The 23,488-nt window shown below is 35.7% G+C and overlaps 1 protein-coding gene across 1 annotated transcript; it reads left to right on the top strand.

Moving 5' to 3' along the window:
• The first annotated feature begins 5,258 nt into the window (after positions 1-5,258).
• On the top strand, positions 5,259-23,444 carry LOC111509940 (leucine-rich repeat-containing protein 51). Its single transcript, XM_023165796.2, has 4 exons — positions 5,259-5,590; positions 8,116-8,327; positions 15,178-15,354; positions 23,219-23,444. The coding sequence occupies exons 1-4, from the start codon at positions 5,497-5,499 to the stop codon at positions 23,357-23,359; spliced, it is 624 nt and encodes a 207-aa protein (XP_023021564.1). The 5' UTR covers positions 5,259-5,496; the 3' UTR covers positions 23,360-23,444.
• The last annotated feature ends 44 nt before the right edge of the window (positions 23,445-23,488 follow it).

Genomic DNA, 23,488 nt, shown 5'->3' with positions numbered 1-23,488 from the left:
TTTATCATATGGTTGTATCAGCTCTAGATGAGCATCAGGGGGTAAAATGTAAGAGTAGCCGAAGGCTAAATCTCGCCTCGTGATGTTCAAGCAAGAAAAAGATCATTTTTTCGAATTATGTAATAATTTGTAATCTCTAAATAATGAAGACGATATTATTATCATTAATAGATTTTTCCGTTAAATTTTTTTTGGTGGTTTTCCCAACAAATTCTAAACAATCTCAAGTACGTAAATGCCATTCAAAATTTTCCTCGAAATATCATAAGACATTTCTGTAATAATAATTATTGGAGAACGTAAACTTTCACCACCGGAGAAACCTGTGCGAAAAATATTTTCCGGGTTTTTTCAAATACTAGCATCGTTCCTAATGCATTCGGAACAAAGGAAGCACCAACTCGGGCAGTGCAATCCTTACAACATAGCCTTTGATAATGTATACCACAATAGTGGACGAAACGTCAGGCATAAAACCTGCAGGCCACGGCCAAAAAAACCCGGAAAATACCTTTCACAAAATCATTATTGGGTGTACAAAATTCTCATGGAGAACAATGTTTTCGGCAGAATTTTCGATGAACATCTCACTGGCTATATTTTCTTCTTCCTAGACTTGATGGTATGACATAACGATAGCTTCTAGAAAAATCATTCGCCAATATTTCAATAACACTAATGATGATCGTTGAATCTCTTTCTCTTCTTCTCTCCTACCAAAAATTAACAAATAGGTAGGTTTTCGGCATATTCAAAATTGACAAAAAAATCATTCAGTTTCTTACATTTTGTGTTCTCTAATCCGTCTTTGTACATTAATTACTTCATATTGTTAAAATGCAGATAACGACACTATGTACTCAGTATGATCTTGGTGGACTAGGCCGTTTTTGTTCATTATACCACTACTCCAACAACTGATTGCTGCTTTTGGCATGTGTGCAAATTCTATCACAGCATATATTTTTTTTGCACCACTAAATATGGAAATTACAAGATCACTAGTGTTGTTGTTATGTCTTAATGGTCCAAGAGGATGTATGACTTGGCACTCTTTCGTTGAAGCAAGCCTTTTTACGGCGAGCTTCTGTCAACTGGCATCTAACTAACTTTCCTTTGACAGCAAAAGTTTCTTAGTTCTACAACTCCTGATTCACAAACTGAACCGGATAATTGGTGGTGGAGTCATAAAGTGACTCAGTCGGCTTTTCAAGTATGGGATACCCTATGGAACTGTCTTACACCAAATTATGAAGCAATTGGAGCTGAATCAGCACGAGGAGAAGAAACAAACCTCTCCTGAGCAGGTCAGCAAACGCACAAGAATCTTTGAGTGAGAGGATTGAAAGGGAATATAATTATAATAATAATAAAAATGATGGTATTTATTGGTTGAAATAGAATATAACAAGCAAGAGGCAAAGTGCAATACTTGCACCTCATACATCCGATATTCTCATCTCAACCAATCAACTGAAGTCTCTTCCGAAATCCATTATGGTTGCCATGGAGGATATTCCAAAAGACTTTGCACAAGGGATATTCCAGAGCCGCACAGTTTGGCCTAAATGGCTTCAGATTACATATGAGAATCAATAGGAGTGATATTATCATAGCTCGAGTCGTAAATTGAACCTTCGTCCCAGAGAAAAATGTATCAACTAATAACAAACCTATCTCATGAAAAAAACTTCCACCAGAAAGGAAGCATCCCATGTAACGAAACCTTGATACAAATCAAAATTAGACTAATGATACATCGAGGAAAGATAAGTATTAAGGAAATATTTCGAATTGAAAATTTTTAATTATTCACTTCTCTCAATATTCCTACACAGGAGTCTGATGTTTGTTTGTCAGAAAATAAGAACTTTCACGACCAATATCACCATAGACATTATGTTACATCCGACAGACATTTATGCAAGTTTTCTCACAGAACAAATTTTGCGGAAGCTTTTCGTCTTTTAGCAGCAGGACTTCACTGAAATCAATATGGTGATCATTATCAGACTGAATACTAGGTAGATCCGGGGAAAATCTAACTTTAACTCAATAAAACTTTACTCAATAAAACACCTCCCCTTCTACCCCTTCTACCTTCAAGGTGGCGATCGTTTCTTTACCCTTCTGCCTACTATTCTCTTTCCTCTTCTTTCCTGGCCTTTATAATTTTCGTAACTATTTTCTAGCCTGTCATCTATTTTTTTCGCTTTCCAACATTATATTGATTTGGTTGAGCTTGTTAATAAGTTCCCCCAACACCCTGCTCGTTTTTTTTCTATCTTCCGTCCATTTTTCACAATTGAAAATGGCGTGCTCCGCGTTGTCGGGTCTGTGCCTCCAGAATCTACATGCATCCGTCTGAGCATTCCCTAAGGCGTAGTTTCCGAAACAACCGTGTCCACTGGCACGGCAGGATGGTGTAATACCCCACCTCGCCGTGCCTCGTATTGACCCATTTCCCCACATCTTTGATTATGGTCCTGGTCCATTGCTCCTTTTCCGGTCCACTCCAGACCGCTTGCCACCGCTCGAATGTTCGCCTTCTTTCTTCCCTTGGATTCCTTTTATCTTTAGTAACCCTGTACAGCCTGTCCCTTTCTATCGCCATTTCCTCAATTGGGATAACTTCAGAAATTGCCATTACGGCCTCTCGCGAGTTGGTCCCTGCTCACCTTTATGGCAGCCGCCCTTTGAACTATGTGCAGTCTCGTTAGGATTTTTTTCTGGTAAGCGCCGTTCTCCAAATATTCATGTTGGTCTGCAAATTATCAATCTTCATTGAAAAGGACACAATGTCTAACACACCTCATACATACCTCATTTATCAATTTTTTTTTAGTTTCCTGATCCATTCTGTCTCTGTATTTTTGCCTCGACTTTTCAAATAAACCGAACTCAGTGAGATTTTGATCTAATACATAGTTCAATGTGGTTTTCGTCTTTCGGGATACAAGTTTAAATACATTTCCGATGTCCTAACACTGTTTCTATCGTAATTGTAATGAATTTGTATCATATCTCTTTTTTCTTCATTCGTGAAAGTCATTTTTCGCCAAAAATTCAATGACTTGTAAAATAACAAAATGTCATTGAGTGTACCAAATTGAAAGTCAAATTTAAAAACATCAAAGTCAAAGCCTATTATAATGAGAATTGATTTTTTGCAATATCTCTAATTTTTCAAGAAAGAATGATAACCAGTGATACATCATTGAAAAGGTAAAATCTGGTTCTATTCAAAACAAAAAGAATACAATATAGGGCCCAAAAGAAAAAATGAAGTTGATGATGGTGGCCGGAAGATGAAACGTCGGATAGCAAATCTGTAAATTATGTAGCAGGGAAAAAGTGGCAATGTACAAATGCAATTTATTTTCGAATCCTTCAAAAAATAAAGCCAGAAAAAAATAAAAACTATTTTCCGAAATTTCTATTGTTTCCGGATATCTCCGGATATACTCGGAACTTTTCCAACCACAATTTAACCATCTTCGTATCTCTCATAGTTTCCGAGATCCCAGTTGTGAGAATCGAATTTGAAACAACCTGTGTATAACTGCATCGGTGAATTCATCTCTGCATCCTATTATCATTCACGCGTAAAGCCTTTCTATGCTTCTGTTCTTCCACCTTAGCTTTCTTGAGAACGACCTTGAAGGCCTTGCATTTTAGTGGGCCTGTTCTGTGGTCCTCGCTACACAGTGGACAAAATTCCTCTCTACTACATGTTGCCGCTTCATGATCCGGCTCTCCATATTTATAACAATGCATACTTATTCATTTCTTGGTCGTATGCCCAGCACCTTCCGCTAGGGCTGTCTACACCGGGAGATCGTTATCTTCCCAAATTTTATGAAATTGACTATATTATTGCATATTTAAGGATTTTTTTGTCGAACTGCGTCAGTTTACTTGAGAATGGCCTAATAAACCGAAACCGAATAAAAATCTTCAATCACATTCTCTATTACCTTGGATTAGTATATGCTTTTTTGAACCAGAATGAGGTTAAGGAAACCCCAAAGTCAATAGAGCTAGTTATGAATGGAATTGATAAACGCATGACGGTGAACATAAAGCCACAACCACAACCCTCATTTATAACGGCTCATTCGTGATCCTCATAAAACTAATTCATATTCACACTAATTTCGAACCACCTTAACCTTGTTGCGCGTCTCTTAGAAAAAAACTACGTTAGTAGTGAAACAAAAAATTCTAGACCTACTTTAGACCAGTGCTGAAACCTTCTAAAAATGTGAAAAGTGAAAGAAAATAGTAGTAGGATGGAACTCATTGAAAAAGGAATGAAGAATTACAAAAATGAAAGGAAAAGTAATATACGGGCGATCTGAGATCGGGAAGTGGAAGGGCAAAACTACAAGTCCTATGAAAAAAATTACATAGCAGAGTTGTAGGTAATTAAAAAAATACAAATTTTGTGTTCACAGCTTTTTGACATTACCTCAAAATTTATGCGAAAAATTCAAATAACCGAATTTTTGGTTTTTTATTTTCAACATTTACAAAAACAAATGTATCTCTACCAAATTTGTAAAACTGGAAAAAAAATATTGAAAACGTAAACGATGATGGTCTTGAAGATTCCGAAGATCTACGAGAATCGGAAAGGTTTGTTGAATCTAAAGATAAGGAAATGTCATCAAAGAGACAAAAACGGATAAATTATGGTAATTCAAGATGAGGTATACATAAATAACAAGAATAATGTATTTAAATATATTGTAATGAATAACGTAGTCAGTATAAAGTATTTGAGTTCAATCGTACGAGAATAATTTTTTTGAATTGAAATGCCGCAACATTCACATGCATATTTATATATTTATATTTTATATGACATAAATTCAATAAGAATTCAATGTAAAAATTGCAACAGCCACATTTTTTAGATAAAATCTCCTTTGAATCCTAATATTTAATAATTAAAAAATTAACTATTTTAGAACATTTTTTGCAATCTCTATGTTTCATTAACTTATTTTTTTTTGTTCATCTTAGATTTCTCAAATAATTAAAGTGAAAATTTTCATAAATATGAAAGCTATAAAGCTATAGCTCTGAATTTTACATAATGTTGAAAAAAATGATTTCGGATTCAAGTTTTCAATTAGGTACATCTGTTAGATACTCTTTCTTCAGAAATTAAGTCACCTATATCGAGTAGGTTTACGTCTGTAAGAAACACATGAAATATTGAAAATGAATATTTTTCCCATTAATTTTGTGATCTGTTCTAAAATCGTTCTCTCCAATAGAAATCTCACTCACCCCTATCAGTATGTGATAAAAATCAATAACCAATTAATATGAAATGTACATTACGAAATTACGGAAAGTCAAGTCCGTACCAGAAATATGTCAAAAAACGCGATTGATGATAAGCATATTTCTGACAGAACGTCAACTTCGTTTATAGTGAGAGCTTTTTGAAAGTACCCAAATGAAAATTGTGGATGGTTTTTTGAAATGGTAGAAACTGCGTTGCTTTTATCCACCGGAAAACCGGCAGATTTTTCTTTTCGGCGTTTGAGGACTATCAACGTGTCAAAATTCATGGAAAGTGAGTATCATCTATTTTGTATACTTATCATCATCATCATATTGTTAAATACCAACTGATTCGTGAATGAATCAATGATGAGGAAACTATTTTTCACCTGATTTGTTATTATCATTATTATTTATTCAATGTTTCAACCCAAATGAGACGGTTCGAAATAAGAAAGTTCAAAAAAAATGTGTTGTTCTCATCCATTCTTTTTCTCTATTCTCATGAAAGTGAAAAAGGTGTTATTCTCATTCCTTTTTTTTCTCTTCTCATGAAATTTTTAAGTCATCTAGTAGATATGCTGGACAGAATTTCATTGGTCTGATATAACTCAGTTTCCTGATACAACAAATTTCTTCTCAGCTTCTTCTGTTAAAAATGATCCAAACGTTAATGAGAGTAAGACAGACAAACGTTAAGAGAGTAAGAGTAAGAAAGTAAGACTTTAGTATTTAAAAAATGCAGTAGAAGACTCAACAGGCAAACTATCACGAAAGGACAAATGCAGAAGAGAAAAAAATGTTCAAACCCGAGAAGATTTTGCGGTGATTCAACAAATAGCCGAATCTCCACCTTCTGCCAACTACCCTCACATAGTGATCTTCCCGACGATGAACCACTAACATCCGCCTATGTCTGAACCCGTCAACAATTTTGACGAAGTCTCTATTGACCAGTTCGAAAACGAGTTCAGCGACAATCTTCTCATATGCCCTTTCAAGCACTCCAAAAGGTCCCACCAGTTTGTAGATCCAGACTGTTATAGGATGGGCATGTTTCTATCTACATACATGATAGACGATAGGGCAGTGAACTTGCAGCCAAGGGGTCTGCTTAATCAAAACAATTACTGTTATATCAACTAGATTTTGCAAGCCCTGATCGCATGTTCACCATTTTACAACTTACTGAACAGTCTGAGTAAAAACATCTCTTCGAACGAGAGAATGACATCTACCCCGGTTATAGTCGGAATGTGTCGTTTTGTGGAACAGTTTGTTCACCTACCTTCCTACATTTTGACGAAAGACGAGAGAGTACATAAAAAATCCAAGAATGACCTAGAAGTTTTAATCAACACTGGCATCCCATTCGGTCCGACGTGAATTTATAAAAGTTTGCATAACATGAGGACTGACTGGATCGATGGTAGACAACAGTATGCGGAAGAGTTTCTTGGTTTCCTTTTGAATAAACTCAAAAATGAAATTTTTGTGCTTAATCAGTTGGTTGAATATTATATTGAAGATGAAAAACCTCTCATTGACTCTGCATTGAGCAATGATTCACATAATGTATGGAACATAATGGGATCCAAAAATAAATGACGTCCAACCAGAAGGATCGACTTCACCAGTACACCGATAAGTGACCTCTTCGAGAGGCAACTAAAGTCGAGCATTCATCGCAAGGGGGACCATATTACTGAGAATATCCAGCCTTTCCTCACCCTGCCACTCAACATTGAGGAAGTGAAGACTGTCAGAGAAGTGCTCAAGGTACTCGTGTCCAAGAGCAGTTTAGAGGAACTGACTTCGTCAAACACAAACGAGAAGGTCGAAGCTTGGGAGCTCTGCAAACTTCCCGTTATCCTCATTTTGCATCTGAAGTTTATCGAATACAGCCACGACCGTTGCACGAAGATTATCAAGACTTTGGATTTTGAATTCGACTTGAAGATTGATTCGACTTTGGTATCGTCCGAAACAGAGTCTCCAACAGAGGAGCAATACTAACTATTCGCCGTCGTTTACCACGAAGGCAAAAATGTCAACATTGGACACTAGGTGACTGATGCCTTCCACGTCGGCTACAACTGCTGGATAAGGTACGGCGATTTTTTGGTCAAGACCGTGCAAGACCGTGTTCTACAGGAAAAGCAATATAATCCGATCTATAATAACACCCTTCTAGGTAGATGAGGTTGCTACTTTCTCGTGGCAACCTCTCGTTCAGCGTCTGAGATCTTACGGAATTTCTCCTTTTAGTTTTTATTGAATTTGATATTATTTTGGTTTTGATGAATTTTTTTATTGTTTCATTTTATTTCAATATGTATTGATGTAATATTAAAATATATAAATGTAGAATGTTAATATCTGAAATCAGATATTTCTTTCATTGATCCCGAAAAAAAATCAAAACATTGAGTTATTGACACTTGAATAATACAACACTTCTAATGTGTAGCAGTTGACTGAAAAACCTCTGAAAATTTGCTTATGGTTTCTGGTTTCTAATATTAATCCACAGCACACACAATCATAAGGTAATGTTTTTTCGAATACATTTTTGTAACTGAAACAAATTGAAGAAGTCAGAAATAAATTAAAAGTTGAACTATTTCGTAAAAGTCCAGTATTTATTCCGAACCAAAAAATTTGGCAAGAGTGATACTGTACTCCATCAAAAATATATGAAATACTTGCGGATAGCTGACAACCTTTGACATCTATTTCTTTCATTCACTAGTACTACAATGTCTTTCGTAATTATCAATATGGAACTCATCAGGAATTCTAACAAAAAAATTTTAGCCATAGGACTTCAAGGTGTGAGATTTTCGAGGATGAACGGTGTTCCAGAAAAAGGAGCGAATAAAAAATTTCTCACTAAGTCCATTTTGATGAACAACAATGAACTTAAGAATTTCAAGCACATAGACGATTTGGTGGAAGCAGTTTTGGAGTATCCCAGTCAGCTAGGCTGGATTGACTTGTCCTTCAATAGAATTACAGAAATAGATGAGGTATTCCAACTCTTGATGACTATAATTCACTTTCTCTGAAACAATGTACAAATTCAATGGTAATATGAACTTTATCTTATGTTCAATATTCCAATTTATGTTTTGGTTCGAGGTAGCTTACATGAAAGCAGTCAACCATGGTAAGTTACTTATCAAAATTATATATCAAAGACTGGCCGTTTCCCATGGCTTCGCCCGCCTAGAATTCGGTTTGTCACATTAAGTTTCGTGACAGATAATTTTTTACAAATAGTTAGAATATTTATTTATCAACTCAAAACTTCAGGTTCCCAACTTCAAAATTGACGAAATTCAATACAATCTTCAACCCCTATTTTCCCCCTTGGGGGTGGAAATTCCTGATTCCTTTTCTTGATGCTTATTTATACTATACAAAGCACCTACCTGCATATTACAAGATTCTAGGTTCAGTAGCTTCGACTGTACGTTAATATAAGAATGTTAGTCAATCAATAGGTGTCCACTTATACAATATTGAATAGCATCAGAAATAATTAGAGTGAAGTACATTGGTAATCCTACTTCTACTAATATTATAAATGCGTAAAGTTTGTGAGGATGGATGAATGTAATATATGTATTTACGTTTTTTTACTTTTTTACGGCTAAACAACTCAACGGATTCAAATGTAAGTTGGTATATAGATAGATCATGACCTGGAATAACACATAGGATAGGTTCACACGGTAAAACAACTGGGAACAGCTACAATTGTATAAGTGGGTACCTATTGATTGACTGACACTCTTATATTAACGTACAGCCGATGATTCTGAACTTAAAATCTTGAAATATGCAGATAGGTTTTTTATATAGCGTAAATAGGCATTTCCACCCCTAAGGAGAAAAATAGGGGTTCAAAGATTGTATTGAATTCCGTCAGTGTTGAAGTTAGAAACCTGAAGTTTTGAATTGATAGAAAAATATTGTAATTTTTAGTTTACAATGGTCTGTCATGAAACTTGAGGTGACAAACCAAATTCAGTAACTGAAAAAATATACCAACTGCTCTAAGTAATGAATAGCTACGAAAATCGAATTATGTTACCTATAAAGAAATTCCGCAAAACTTATACAATCGTCAACGACGTCTGCCCTCACGCTTCTGTTCGCGTTTGTTCGCGTTCTAACAATGGCGCTTCATTGCTTAGACTGCCCCTCTACCCCCGCGCATCGTCTCCCGTCGTCTTACAGTAGACGCGAAGCGTAATGGCTAACTGCGTTGCGTCAAGTTAATCTTATCGTGATAACTTTTAAACTATTCGTCCAAATTACTTAGTGTAAAAGACACAGTTTATCTATATTAAATACTCATAACCATTACTGTATCAATTTTTATAAGATTGACAGATATTCTAAAATGGGCATTGTAAGAAAGCGGACTTTCATTTAGAACTATTCAAAATAAACAATCTTACGGTACATTATTTGCATGTAACTCCAACGGTATAGGCAGCCCACGCCAAGATAGCTCTCAGAGAGCAAGAATTTTTCCGACTTACTCAACTTCTTGTTATATTATGAACAAAATCACACAAAACTTTTGTGAATCATAGCCTATTTGTTATTCTGATGTATAAGCTGTATTTATCTAAAGTTTCATCTAAATCCGTTCAGTCGTTTGGGAGTGAAAGAGCCACAAACATACAAACAAACACATTTATATTAGTATAGATACAGTCAATGTCCCTTAGGTAACTGTAATAGGTACCTGTAATAAAGTAATAATGTTATCTGAATTATCAATACTTCATTTTGAGATACCCAAACTATAATTCGTCTACTGAGGTCCTCTTGACGCCATTTGAGAGATGTCGTGGAGGTGAAGTTCATGAAAATATAGATATTAGTATAAAAAAATAGAATGTTTCTTTTAGTACCTATCTTCTGTTCGAATTTCAATATTTGATACAAATATATATTGAAATGTTCGACAGAATTAATCTGAAAATTTTAATGGAATACTTTGTTGTTTGGATTCTCTTCTAAATCACGAGTATTGCCAAAAACTACTGTTGGATTCCAAAAGTATCATTCTTTAATTATCAAACAACTTCCAAAGTACCACAAGGTTCCAATTTGGGATAGATAGTCTCAAGGAAAAAAATGCAGTAATACAATTCTGAACAGAAATATTAACCTGCCTAGGAACCTATACGGAAATTTACACTATTGAATTGTGTGTGGAGAGATTGGAAGAATCCAGCCTCATACACAAGCTAATAAAAATATTCTTGGACAATCAAGCGGCGTTGGAAGCTCTTGGCTCCTACCGAGCGACGTCTAAGTTGGTAGCAAATTGCCAAAAACGACTCTCCTCAGTGGAAAGACTTAACAGATTGTCTCTGGTCTAGATTTCTGGCCATACTGGCCTGGAAGGTAATGAGGCTGCTGACTTCCTTGCAAAGGAGGGTGCTGCAAGCAGCTTCATCGGACCAGAACCTGTCATTGGCATCGCCCCACATAGCAAAGATATTCCAGGTATATTTCATGAATATACATTTGAGGATATTGTATTATGCTATGAATATGCCATGGATATATATATATATATATATATATATATATATATATATATATATATATATCTTCTGAAGAATATTCCCTGGAAGTACTCCTGGCGAACCTTTGATATATTTTAAAACTATTCCTTGGGAATATTCTTGGAATATCTTATAATATTCTTAGAATATGTAAGGTATATTCTATTAAAAATATTCCAGGAATAGAACCCGAGGAATATTCATAAAATATTCAGGATATTCTTAGTTTATTGTAGGAATATGCAATAGGGAAACATCATAGAATATTCTTTAAATACATTTTATGAATATTCTAGGAATATTTGGAATATTCAAAGAATGTGACGAGTAAACGCTATAAGGCATGTATATATTGCATTTTGATGCAAGATTCACACAAGTAATAAAACACATAATATTCATAAACAAATATATTTTAAAAACAATATACACTGAAATATTTGACGTTTCAACCAATATTAAAAATAAAAAATCTAATTCAAAATATTTATTCACTGAATAAAATATTCCTGAATACTGTCATATTACAAATATTAGAAATGTATTCAAATTAAGATGTTCCTACTCTCAAACAAATGTATACTAAAAATAACAACTCTGTGAATTCATCAGCACTAATTAAAAAATAATAAATATATCATTTCATTGAAAAATAAAAAATGAATTACATCAAGAAATAGGTTAGGTTAGGTTTCTCACTTAAAAAAAATAAACCCACAAATGAAGTATTCAAAATGAGTGGTATGATGGGTTCTTCAATGAATTTCACTTACTTAAAGTTATCCAAACTTTGCTCACCAGAATAGTTTTCCTTATATTTGTCCAACAATGCATCAGCCAGTGTTTCAATAGTAATACCTGGAACAAAATGTACATTAACGTTCATTATCACTATTTGAAAGTGGCACAATAAAACTGGAATAAAAATCAAATAGATATTTTTCGCATAGGTTACTCATGAACATTTACAACATTTTATGACTTAGAGAGCAACTTGCATTGTCTTGTTGAAAAGTACTCATTACGTTTTCAGTTCCTTGGCGCACCTGCCTGTACCAGGTACCACTCTGTTTCCTTTTGGGCAAATTGATACTATCTTGAAAACGAGTGATAAAAATTATGAAAACAAATGATACAAAAGAATGTGTCATTCACTTACTTTTCTCTATCGAAGATACACAACTGAAATCACTCTAGTTCAAACATGTACTTAGTCAAACCAACAAATCCCACACACCAACTCTCCTCGAACCTAAAATGAGGTATAGTAGGTTAATCACCATGACTTTACTATCGATACTATTGCATTTTACTTACTTTTCTTGAAGACTCAATGTATGTAACTCTCCTGTTTGAAGATCCAAAATCAAACTATTCGCTGTACTGCAAATTGGACAACCCCAAATTATAAATGGTACACTGAACGTGACAGAATTATACTTTGATAATAACACCAACACACCATGCATTACACACGCGAACCTACCACGTCAACCGCCATGTTGAATCAAATGTCGAATTCAACGCAAAGGTACCAAGCATTAAGGGACAGCCGCTTTCACAGAGCTTATTCGACTGTCGCGCGCTACACTTCAATTGACCAATGAGAAACATTTACTCCAATTCTTCACTTCCCCATTTCTCTGTTTCCAGGATTTTCCGCTTTGTAATTAAATAATTTCAAATACAAAAAGACAAATAGGATGAGTTCAAAAACTGGTTAACGCTATCAGGGTTATATACATTACGTTATGCATTCGATTAAGATCTTCAAATATTTTTGTTTTTAATAATATTGAATTATTTGAATACGTTATTATAAGATAATTCAAAATTCCATTGTATAGAATATTCCAAAATATACCGTGGGGATATATTCTAAGAATATACCATATGGTATATTCGATCGACAATATTCTTAGAATATTCAAGGGAGAATATTCCATTTATAGACATTCTATGCACATTCTTTCGGGAATAATCCTGCCATATTCATTCAAGCATATTCTATGAATATGTATATATTCCAAGAATATTCTATGAATATTTGGAATATATACATTCGTTTTATGATATACAGGGAATATTCCATGAATATCTGGTGCTGTGTGGGGCTTTAGGCTTTGCCAAACAAAGACTGAATACCTGGATGGTAAGAAGATTCATGGACTTCTGGCAGAATCTTCCAGGATTGGCTCACTCCAAGGCGTTTATTCGCCCTTCGAAGCTTGATACCAAACAGTTGTTGGACTCTAGGTATGAACTACGATGTATAACAGGCCTTCTTAAAGGTCACTGTTATTTATATCATCATATGCAGAGACTTGGACTGTCGAATGACAGTGTGTGTCGCTTTTGTTTGGAAAATGATGAAACAGCAGAGCACATACTTTGTACCTGCTGTTTTTAAAGTTTGTCAGAGCCGTACTGTTACCATCTGACCTGAAAGACCATACAAACTAATCGGCTTCGTTAAGAAGCTGGGTTTATTTGTTTGAGTGTGAATAGGTGTGAGCCACAATAAACCCTAGGGGGTTGCTGTGGAGGGTTGAATAGACCCACTCACTTTGGACCTAACTTAACCTAACCTAATACAACCGAAGGGTATTATTCAAGCCTCATATTCCAAATACCACATTTTTTGCTAATATAATGTTAAGTTTCTTATTAAGGAATGGTAGGAAATTTTGAGGTTCATCAACTCGTAACATTGTTGTTAAACTTTATGTACGGAGCAAATCAGAAAATTAATATTGAGATGGTATTTGCCCAATATAATCCAAACTTATAGCCTAATAACAATAACATAAGTTTTTTATGGCAAAAATTCCATTACATTTATCATTACTGAATAGAACATTTGCAAAAGTATATTACTGTAATCGTGCTACAACAGACATATTAAAAAGATGACCAGTTGCGGTCTTTTCTTGTAATCTTAACTTAAACGTTCTGTGAGTTTATAGTGATATTCACTTTTTATCATTTTTTTTCTTTCTTGACGTTTCAGTAAATACCAGGGGACTATTTAGTTAAACTCCTTGGTATATGTCGGCAATGTTTTTTGATTTCTGCAGGACAAGTGTAACATATATATGAGTGATTACATATCATTTGATATCATGTCCTATTTACTTTCGTGAAAAAATGGATTTATATGAAAACCAAAAAATCATAAATGAAATCAAATGATGCAATTGACTGACATATTTTTAAATCAGGGGGAAACTTTTGAATATAGGGTGATATAAGTTTTTCATTTTGTTTTTGCAAAATTAATGTATACAATTCACTGAGATTATTGAGATCTGATCTTTTATTTGTCGCTTGCTCTTCGTTATCCATCTCAGCCATTCCTGAAAATAATCTTGTCGTATGTAAAATTTCAGTATTATCATAATCTATATTATGGTCATACTGAATAACATGATCTGCCAAAGCACATAATTTAAGTTTTCTTCTACAGTCACTATTATGAGAGATGATACAAATACTCAATGTTCTGAATGTCTGACCAATATATATGACTTTTCACAGTTTTTACAAGGAATTTTGTGAATTTTATTTGAGCTATTTTTGATTTCCATAGGAGTTTCGCTTTTGCGATATAAACTTCATATGGTCATAATATTTTTCAAAATTTTGATGTTTTGATTATCTAATACACTAATCCATTTATGAGTCAGTTCTTGCTTATACGGTAGGGGTCTGAATGTGACTATAGTTTGATTATTTGCAGTATTATTATGTGGAATTTGTGATGAGCTGGAAGATATATTATCTGAAGGGCTAAATAATAATTTGTTAACTGAAAGAGATGAATAGAAGTATATCTGCTGCTGAAAATCAATAAGTAGTAATAGACTTACCAAGTATCATTCATACCATCCAATGAAAATGAAAATAAATACTGTCAAATCTCTCAAGACTAGAATTAAAAGACTTTCACATTCAAATTCATATCAGAAATATCTCAAATAACTTGATGAATACTATTTTATTGAACATAGTACTCAAAAAGAGCGAACCATATTTCTGTATTTTCGCCCATCATCAGTATGGTACAACCAAGTGCAAGGATGGGCAACACTTGGTTGCCAAAAATAAGGTACCAATGCCATCTGCAGAAGAAAGCCGTTTAGATATTGTGTGTATACTAGTAAAATTATCACGGAGGCAGCTATAGCTACCTAGGTGCCATCCTAGTCCAGTGTCTTGATATAACTTCATATCCATTATGGAATTGAATTTAAAGATGAGTTACTTATTCATTTATATTTTTCAGTGCATTCTCAAATTCAAATCGTTGAAAATTTTGTATTTTCATGGAAACTGCATATCAGATTTGGATCAAGTATTCAAGTTGAGATCTCTAGAACAACTGAGGAGTGTCACATTTCATGGGAATCCTATAGCAAATCATCCACGATACCGTAGCTATGTCATTACGGTTTTATCGCAGGTGAGATACGGAATGGCATTGTGAATGAATATTTTTCCTTAGTATTTTTCATACTAGTAAAGCATGTCCATATTTTCCAAAAACGATAGGAACTCAAGTTTACCAGGGTAATCTCGTTAACGGTAATCAGCTGAATTCTGGCAAAATTGCCTCCTTCAGAATCTATTGAAAACACCTTCCCAACACCAGAACAAAAATCATGGTATCTCGACGCGCGTTTCGCTAACCAAGTTAGTTTCCTCAGGAGATCATTACGAGTCATAATGATTCATAATGAGTCATAATGATCTGCTGAGGACGCTAAGTTGGTTAGCGAAACGCGCGTCGAGATACCATGATTTTTGTTCTGGTGTTGGGAAGGTGTTTTCAATAGATTCATTTTACGCCAGAGGGTCCACTGCGAACCATCAATTTTTTCAGAGTACCTGAAATATTGGATAACAGCACCTTTTTCATTAACGGAAAAATACGAGATGAACCAGAAAATCAAAATTGCAGGAATATTGGAAAATTGTCATAGGTACTTTATAATAATAATAAGCAGGGAGGGAGAACACTATTCTCCCTTCAGTGCCGGCCGTGGGTCTACACCCACCCGGTAGACCCAAAACTTGGATCCTAGTAATCGAGGAAGGGGTCCCCATACTCGACCCGCTTGGATGGCCAGAGGCAAGGTGGTGGGGCTGTAATAAATGACCGTCGGGTCTGAATTGGCAATCCTTACATAGTACTAAATATATATAATAATTATTTCAGTTACACTCGCACCATAAAAATTCACCCCCTCCTGTATAAAGGATCGTTCAGCCGAAGGTATTTCTTTTTTAACTTGGTTTGGTAGCGCGAGCGTTACTACCACCAGATCAAAAAAAGTTTGAAATCCGTCCTGATCATACGAATTGACAATTAGTGGACGACTTGGTCAACAGTTGAATTTTTTATCTTTCTATCTTCGTAGAGCAATGGTTTGGCTATGCCACCAATTATTATCTCAGAGACTGGGAGTTTAACCTTCTCAAAATAATATTTGAACTATTATTTTATCTATGTTTTACTGAACGTTATTTAAACTATATGAAAGAAAAATTAATATATAATTATAACCTTGTGAAAACTATGAATAAACCACTAAAACAAAATGACAGGATTATTCCTCTGAAAATTGAGATAACTTCACTCAGGACATAGGTATGCCTTGCCTGAATTCTACTAGATCTGCTATAAAAACCAAATGAGATACAACTCTGAGAAACTATTAAGAGACCCACTCAATGGCTCCTCCCTGTATAACAAGAAAATACTTCAACCTATAATAACATAATAAAATGAAAAAGGGAACCCGATTCATAGCTATATGGTAAATTTTCACCAATACCCTAGGTGCCAATTCGAAAATATAAAACACATACGCATGCAATAACATCTACAATATATCAGAATTGTTTTTAAATACGCTCACCAAATCAACGTAAATGGACTCCCCTGAAGTCTCCGACAAAAGCCACTCTTTTCCCAAAAACTCTTACCAGGAACTCGAAAATGTTCTCTAAATCAACTAAACAGAATCAAACCGCGAATACTTCCAAAACCCAATAAGTATCACTTCTCTAAACAGTGACTTGAAATATCTCACTATTTCAATTCACTCAAAATTTCCTCTATAATTTCCAGCTATTGTAGGAAATTCAACTGGATTCACCAAATCTCCGCGCATGACTGTCTTTATCTCAATTCGACTAAACCGCGATTATTGGTCAATCCCGAAACACCTCGCAAAACTTTGCCCTGAACTACCTCATATTTCAGTACCTCCAGAATTCACTCATAACTTCGTAGGAAGTCCAACCGACCTACTTCTGAGTTCGTACGCTCCCGACTTTTTTACCTTAAGTCGACTAGCCAAATAAACCGAGAATATTCATCACCACTGAAATCCCCTCGCGACCCAGTGTCTTAAAATACATCAATAGCTTTTTCAGCAACCTCCACAAAGGGGCCAACCGCCCCGGCTAAAAGCCCCCAAATGACCCTAGGTTCCCCGCACGACTGACTCCATACGCTATTACCCTTTTTCACCTCAATTCAATTAAACCGCGAATAATTAACAAATCTGAAACCCTTCGCGACACCGGGTCTTCCGGAACCATGTCCGGAGGTCGAAGCGACCCGGTCAAAAGACCGCGAACTCCTCGCGGTTCTGTGCACGACTGCCTTAATTCTTTCTCAAAAATTTCCAAACTTAACACTGTTAGGGGATGTAATTCAAATAATCTCGTAAAAATTCCCACCAATCAGAAAGTCTAAAATTGTTTCTAAGACTGGTAATCTTAACGTCCTTTACATGTCCAGTGAATAAGTCTGCAAGAATTACTATTTCCTGGTATTTCTAATGTCGTGAGCCTGCTACTGATATATAGATGTTACTGCAAGGGTTATTTTGATATTTTATCTGTTTCGAATAAGAGGTATGTAGACTATCTCGATTGCCTTAATTTTATCATGTCTTTAAACCTTTGAACTCATTGAATAAATTTCGATATTTATTATACGTTCCAGTACTTTTTGACTGTTATTCTAAATGGGGTACACAGACTGAATAATATATTTTCTACCCTTAACGTCATGATAATGAAATGAATGATGAGGTTGAATGTTCTAAATATCAGATTTCTTAAACATCGGCAGTTAATTTTAACGACTTTTCCTTTTGTTTGAAGGTGATTGACAATGTTTCGTGATGAGTTTCACTAGTTCGGACTTCCATTGTCTACTATATAAAATGATTTGAAATCCCTGAAACAAGTAAAAAAGAGTCATTAAAAAAGAATAGTTGAAAATAACAATTATATTAAGCAACAATAAACCTGAAATAAAATGATAGTGAAATAACCTACAAGTAAAAATATAATAATTGAATAAATAAAAATTAAAGGAATGAAAAAAGAAAATAATAAAAATAAAAAAGTGTAGAGATTCCAAGTCACGTTAGTTCACGACGTTTCGATTGTTGGTATCTACAATCGTCTTCGGGTGATGACTGGACTGATTCCTCCGAGAGATGACTATTTTATAGGTCGTTGAAATACTTTCACTTTCTCTACTTTCCATTTTCCGCTTCACTGATTCCGTGAGAGATGACCGTTTTGGCGGGAGTTGGTCATTTTTCGTTTGATGATGGGTTTCCATATGTTTCGTATATCTACGCTGGCCTGGCTGTTTCAGATCCGGTAACACTATCCGTAGCAGCCTCACGAAAACCAGGCCCCCAAACGCGGACTGCGATTCCAAGAATTGCATTTACCGGATACCCTGTGAGTGCGGAAAATCCTATATTGGTGAAACTAAGAGGCCATTGAATGTTCGCACTGCCGAGCACAAGAAGCACACACAGCGAGGAGAAACCAGCAAATCAGGAATAGCAGATCATGTTTGGACCCATCAACACAACATCGAGTGGTCCCAAGCTGAGATCTTGCACAGAGAGGAACATTGGTTCAGGAGAAAATTCAAGGAAGCCGCATACATGTTGTCCAACAACGTATTCAGCCAGGCCAGCGTAGATATACGAAACATGGAAACCCATCATCAAACAAAAAATGACCAACTCCCGCCAAAACGGTCATCTCTCAGGGAATCAGTGAAGTGGAAAATGGAAAGTAGAGAAAGTGAAAGTATTTCAACGACCTATAAAATAGTCATCTCTCGGAGGAATCAGTCCAGTCATCACCCGAAGACGATTGTAGATACCAACAATCGAAACGTCGTGAACTAACGCGACTTGGAATCTCTACACTTTTTTATTTTTATTATTTCCTTTTTTCATTCCTTTAATTTTTATTTATTCAATTATTATATTTTTACTTGTAGGTTATTTCACTATCATTTCATTTCAGGTTTATTGTTGCTTAATATAATTGTTATTTTCAACTATTCTTTTTTAATTACTCTTTTTTACTTGTTTCAGGGATTTCAAATCATTTTATATAGTAGACAATGGAAGTCCGAACTAGTGAAAGACTTTTCCTTTGATTGGCTTCGCTCTTGTTGACCTAAAGTTATTTCTGAAAGCTGATAAAGGTTTCCTTTTTCTACTAAAACCCATCTGTTTTGGCAGTCAATATTCAACGAAAAATAATATATCCAACTTATTACAGGGACCATAACGATTATTTTCCTACCGGTGACAACCCTGGCATTGAGAACGTACGCTTTGAGTGAACGCATAAACATAATAATAATATGAATTTATTCAATTTTCAGTACAAGGATCAGTCAATAACAATTTGAATAATCTGAACAAATTCAGGAAACCCACAAAGGACACCCTTGCGTGGATATTAATGTTTTATTCACAATATTTACATTATAAATGAGAACAGTGAGAGTAAAATGGATTTGATAATTCAGGTTATGAAAATGTAAAAATGTGGAAATCGTAAATGTTGGAAATGTTAAAATGTAAAAATATAATCATGAAATAATGACCTGAGAGATAATCTTATGCATTGCTACGAGAGTAGTGAGCCCGCGCGAATAGGAAACATGGCAATAATGCATGCTCTGTAGTGTGAAACTCCTATCTTTGGTGAAAGGCTATATAGCTCCTTCCCAACGGAGTTGGAGAAGTAACAGTTCTACCACTCGTTGACACAGCTGGAGAGGAAATTCGCATCATGCCACCAATGGAGACGATAATAACACGTAGGGCGCTCCACATAATTGAATCCCTGAAGCCACAAGACTTATTTGGATTCAGAGGTTCATAGTGTTCTCACAGAAGAGACTGACATCTGGCAAATTACCACAGCCGTGTACAGCGTTGTCCAACCGATTTCCGAATCGAAAGGACGAAATCCCGGCCTTGCGGTTCGAAAGATTGAACGGCGTGTACGTGTACACAAGATGGAAGCTAAGATCACGTCGGCGAGACAACACGCATCTCATATCTAATGTGTGATAGATTACAGGGTGGCTAACAGGCCTTTCACGCCTCCAGCGAGGCGAATAGTCGCCAAACTGCGACATATCCATCACACTCTGAGCCAAGGAGTGCTGCTGACCACCAAACGGCAATGCCTTGATAGGATACGAATGCTAGTGGCTGCTGAGAAGTCACTAGTAAGGCTTCTCGCTTATTCCAAGAGCCTGCAAGTGTTGTTACAATCTGCCGATCGGTGATCAGGTGGAATCATTTTGAAAGGATATCTATGAACACCCGCATTCACTTTACTTAGATACTCCAGCCCTAGCGCAGTTCGAAGCTTTCAGCAGAGAACTATCTTGCATTTGCTCAGAGACGTTGCGGTACCCGACAAAATAGTGAGATGCCTTGAACAACTGATATCACTCTGGTGGATTCGCTTCACCATAACATCTGGTTGAACCAGAGTCCAAACAGGGTGGGTCACTTTCAGAAGGGGTGTATTTTAGGGCGATTCCCTCAGTCCCCTTCTCTTTTGCATCTCACTATTGTCATTATCCGTTGCGCTCAAAAATACTCGAGGGTATAGATATTCCCTCGAGTGGCACTTCTGAAAATCTGAAGCAAAAGGTCACCCATTTGTTTTATTTGGATGAACTAAAACTGCGTACCTCTGGCGAGAAGGATCTCCGTCGGTCCTTGAAAATGGTGGAAGAGTACACGCATGCTATCGGTAGGAAAGTCGGGATAGACAAATGTGCAATGGTCCATCTCGAAAGAGGATGATGCGGGGACTACGGAGACGATGTGCACCTCGTAAATGGAAGCATCTTACACTATCTGGATGCCTGAGAGACAGTCACCTCGGGGTGGAACAACGCCACTTACAAGAGGCATCAGTAGTGAAAAACTCACACTGTAGCAAGTATCAGCACAAACTTCGACAGATCTGGGAAGAACAGAGTTGCTGCAACAAATATACTTGTCGTTCCAATCGTACTCTACGTACTCTTCGTATTGAAGTACCTGGAAGAGCTATATATCAACTCGACGTAAAGACCCAAAAATGATGCATTTCCATAGGAGATTCCATCCTACATCGTCCGTTCCCCGGTTGTACATCCCCCGACAACAGGGAGGCCGTGGACTTTTGAGTTTGGAGTTTCTATATGACGGAGTATCTCCACGATAATTTTGGTATTTTACATATTAATGGTAAATAAATGTAAATATATAAATATGGGTATACACTGATCGAGATTATAAAAGGAGAGAACCGAATTGAAACAAATACCTATCCCTTCAAATTCTTCTTGAAACTAAGTTGTGGTCGTGATTTCAATTCGATGGTAGTCGATTATATAAGCGTTCAATGTTATAAGAAAAAGAGCCTCGAAAAAGAGAGGTTTCATGTTTAGGTTCAGTCAAAAGATGTTTAAATCTCAAATTTAGGTTATGTACATCGGTACTGAAGGACAATTTAGTGAATAGGTGAGCAGATTTTCCAGTAGATATGACCATATGGTAATGTTATCCATACATGTCCTCTCTTTTGCATATCAACTTCTGTTTGATTGATAATGTTCATATAATATTGAAGATAGTAGATCACGTACCTGAAATGTATTGATATCCCCACTTTCTATTTCCAGAGAGGTTTTGTTCGTTGCGTTTTGGAAAAACTGTCCAGTGAAAATCTCATAATGAAGTGTTTCTTGAATACGCTATGGATTTCCATCAAGTATCAGCCGATTCCATCAGACATCATATGATAATCATCAAATTGACCGTCTGATGTATCCGGCTGTGAAAGCCTACATACCGCGTGATCAATCATTAAATTGCAGAAACTCTCGGAAATATCGAAAAAACTTTGATTTAACAATATTATATTAACAATATCAATCAAAAAATTGCTGTGTTCTCAAAACTTAACTGACTCTGTCTGTCAGCGTTTACGGGATCCCCATGAATTTGAATACCCTGTTCTTTGATCTAGAGACGATGAAGGTATATTTAGATCCTGAAGTATTATTTGGAGATATTTGAATAGAAAGTCTCACACTTGGTTGATTTGTGTCCGAGGCTTCGAATGATTAAATTTACAGTGGATTTTCTGCAGCAGTCAATTCGTCTTTAATTTATGGGACAAGCAGAGGCGTTAAGAATGTGTTTCAAAAAACAATTGAGGTTATAGGAGAGAAATATGCCTGCATAAATTAAATTTGTGACTGAAATCGAGATTACTAATCCAGTTTTTTCATATATGTGAAAAGCCAAAACACATTTGGTCTAACTTATTCAAAGCGAATCGATGACTTTCAAATCTTGAACCGGAACTTTCAAAGAAATTCTCGATAGTTTATTGACTAAGTAGGTATACAAATGTGCAATTGGGATGCCAGTTTGGTTGGTAAAACGCATGTCGAAAAACGAATTACAGTTCTGATTTTGTTAGGGAACAGTACTTGTATAGGAGTTATTCTATGTCAAAAGTTTCATTCAACCTTTTCATCATTCAAAACGTTAGTGTATGATGCACTTGGTGGTGTTTCTATATTGGCTGGTTTTGAAGGTCCCTATATTCAGAAACCATTTCAGTACTGGTTTTGGTCATTTTGGTTCAGGGCCGCTGGACCTACTGACAATTTCATATCCAGGTTACCCTGCCGTCCGTTTAATACCGTTATTGGTTGGCACAACTACTTTCGTATGGCTGAATTCACGTGATAAGTTGACACAAATTCATAAATGGATGACTAAACTCACCGGTTACCATATCTCACATGTTGAAGTTAACTTAATCTAAGCAAAATCGAGAATTGGTCACTTCACTTGGATAACTGCACCGTCCGCAGAAATTCAGGGACGGAGTTTATCATTTTGAATTCTATTCAGGGATCGTCCCTCTTATCATTTCTCATATATGTTATTTCTCCGCAGATTGCTAATTTGGATTTCATGCCAGTAGTTAAGAATGAAAAGTTGCATCCTGCACCTAGAGAAGCTGTTAAGAAACTAAAGAAGAAACCGAAGACTAACACATCAAAATCAAATAACGATGGTTTCAGTTCAGATAAGTAATATTTTTATAGGTTTATACTTGAAATGATTTCTATATTTACATATACTATTATATAAATAACTGAATATACGTGATACAATTCGATATTGACTATTGACTATACTGACTATATTTGTGGGATTAGATTT

This window comes from Leptinotarsa decemlineata, unplaced genomic scaffold, assembly GCF_025532065.1.
Source record: "Leptinotarsa decemlineata unplaced genomic scaffold, Ldec_3_MD MMD2_tig00026340_RagTag_RagTag, whole genome shotgun sequence".
Taxonomy (NCBI): Eukaryota; Metazoa; Arthropoda; class Insecta; order Coleoptera; family Chrysomelidae; genus Leptinotarsa; species Leptinotarsa decemlineata.
This window is presented reverse-complemented; position numbering and strand designations above follow the sequence as displayed.

Bases quoted from the DNA above. Each gene is read 5' to 3' on its own strand.
- LOC111509940 (XM_023165796.2), top strand. From the start codon at position 5,497: ATGGTAGAAACTGCGTTGCTTTTATCCACCGGAAAACCGGCAGATTTT. The intron at 5,591-8,115 runs GTGAGTATCATC...AAAAAATTTTAG, and splicing joins CGTGTCAAAATTCATGGAAA to CCATAGGACTTCAAGGTGTG. The intron at 15,355-23,218 runs GTGAGATACGGA...ATTTCTCCGCAG, and splicing joins TCATTACGGTTTTATCGCAG to ATTGCTAATTTGGATTTCAT.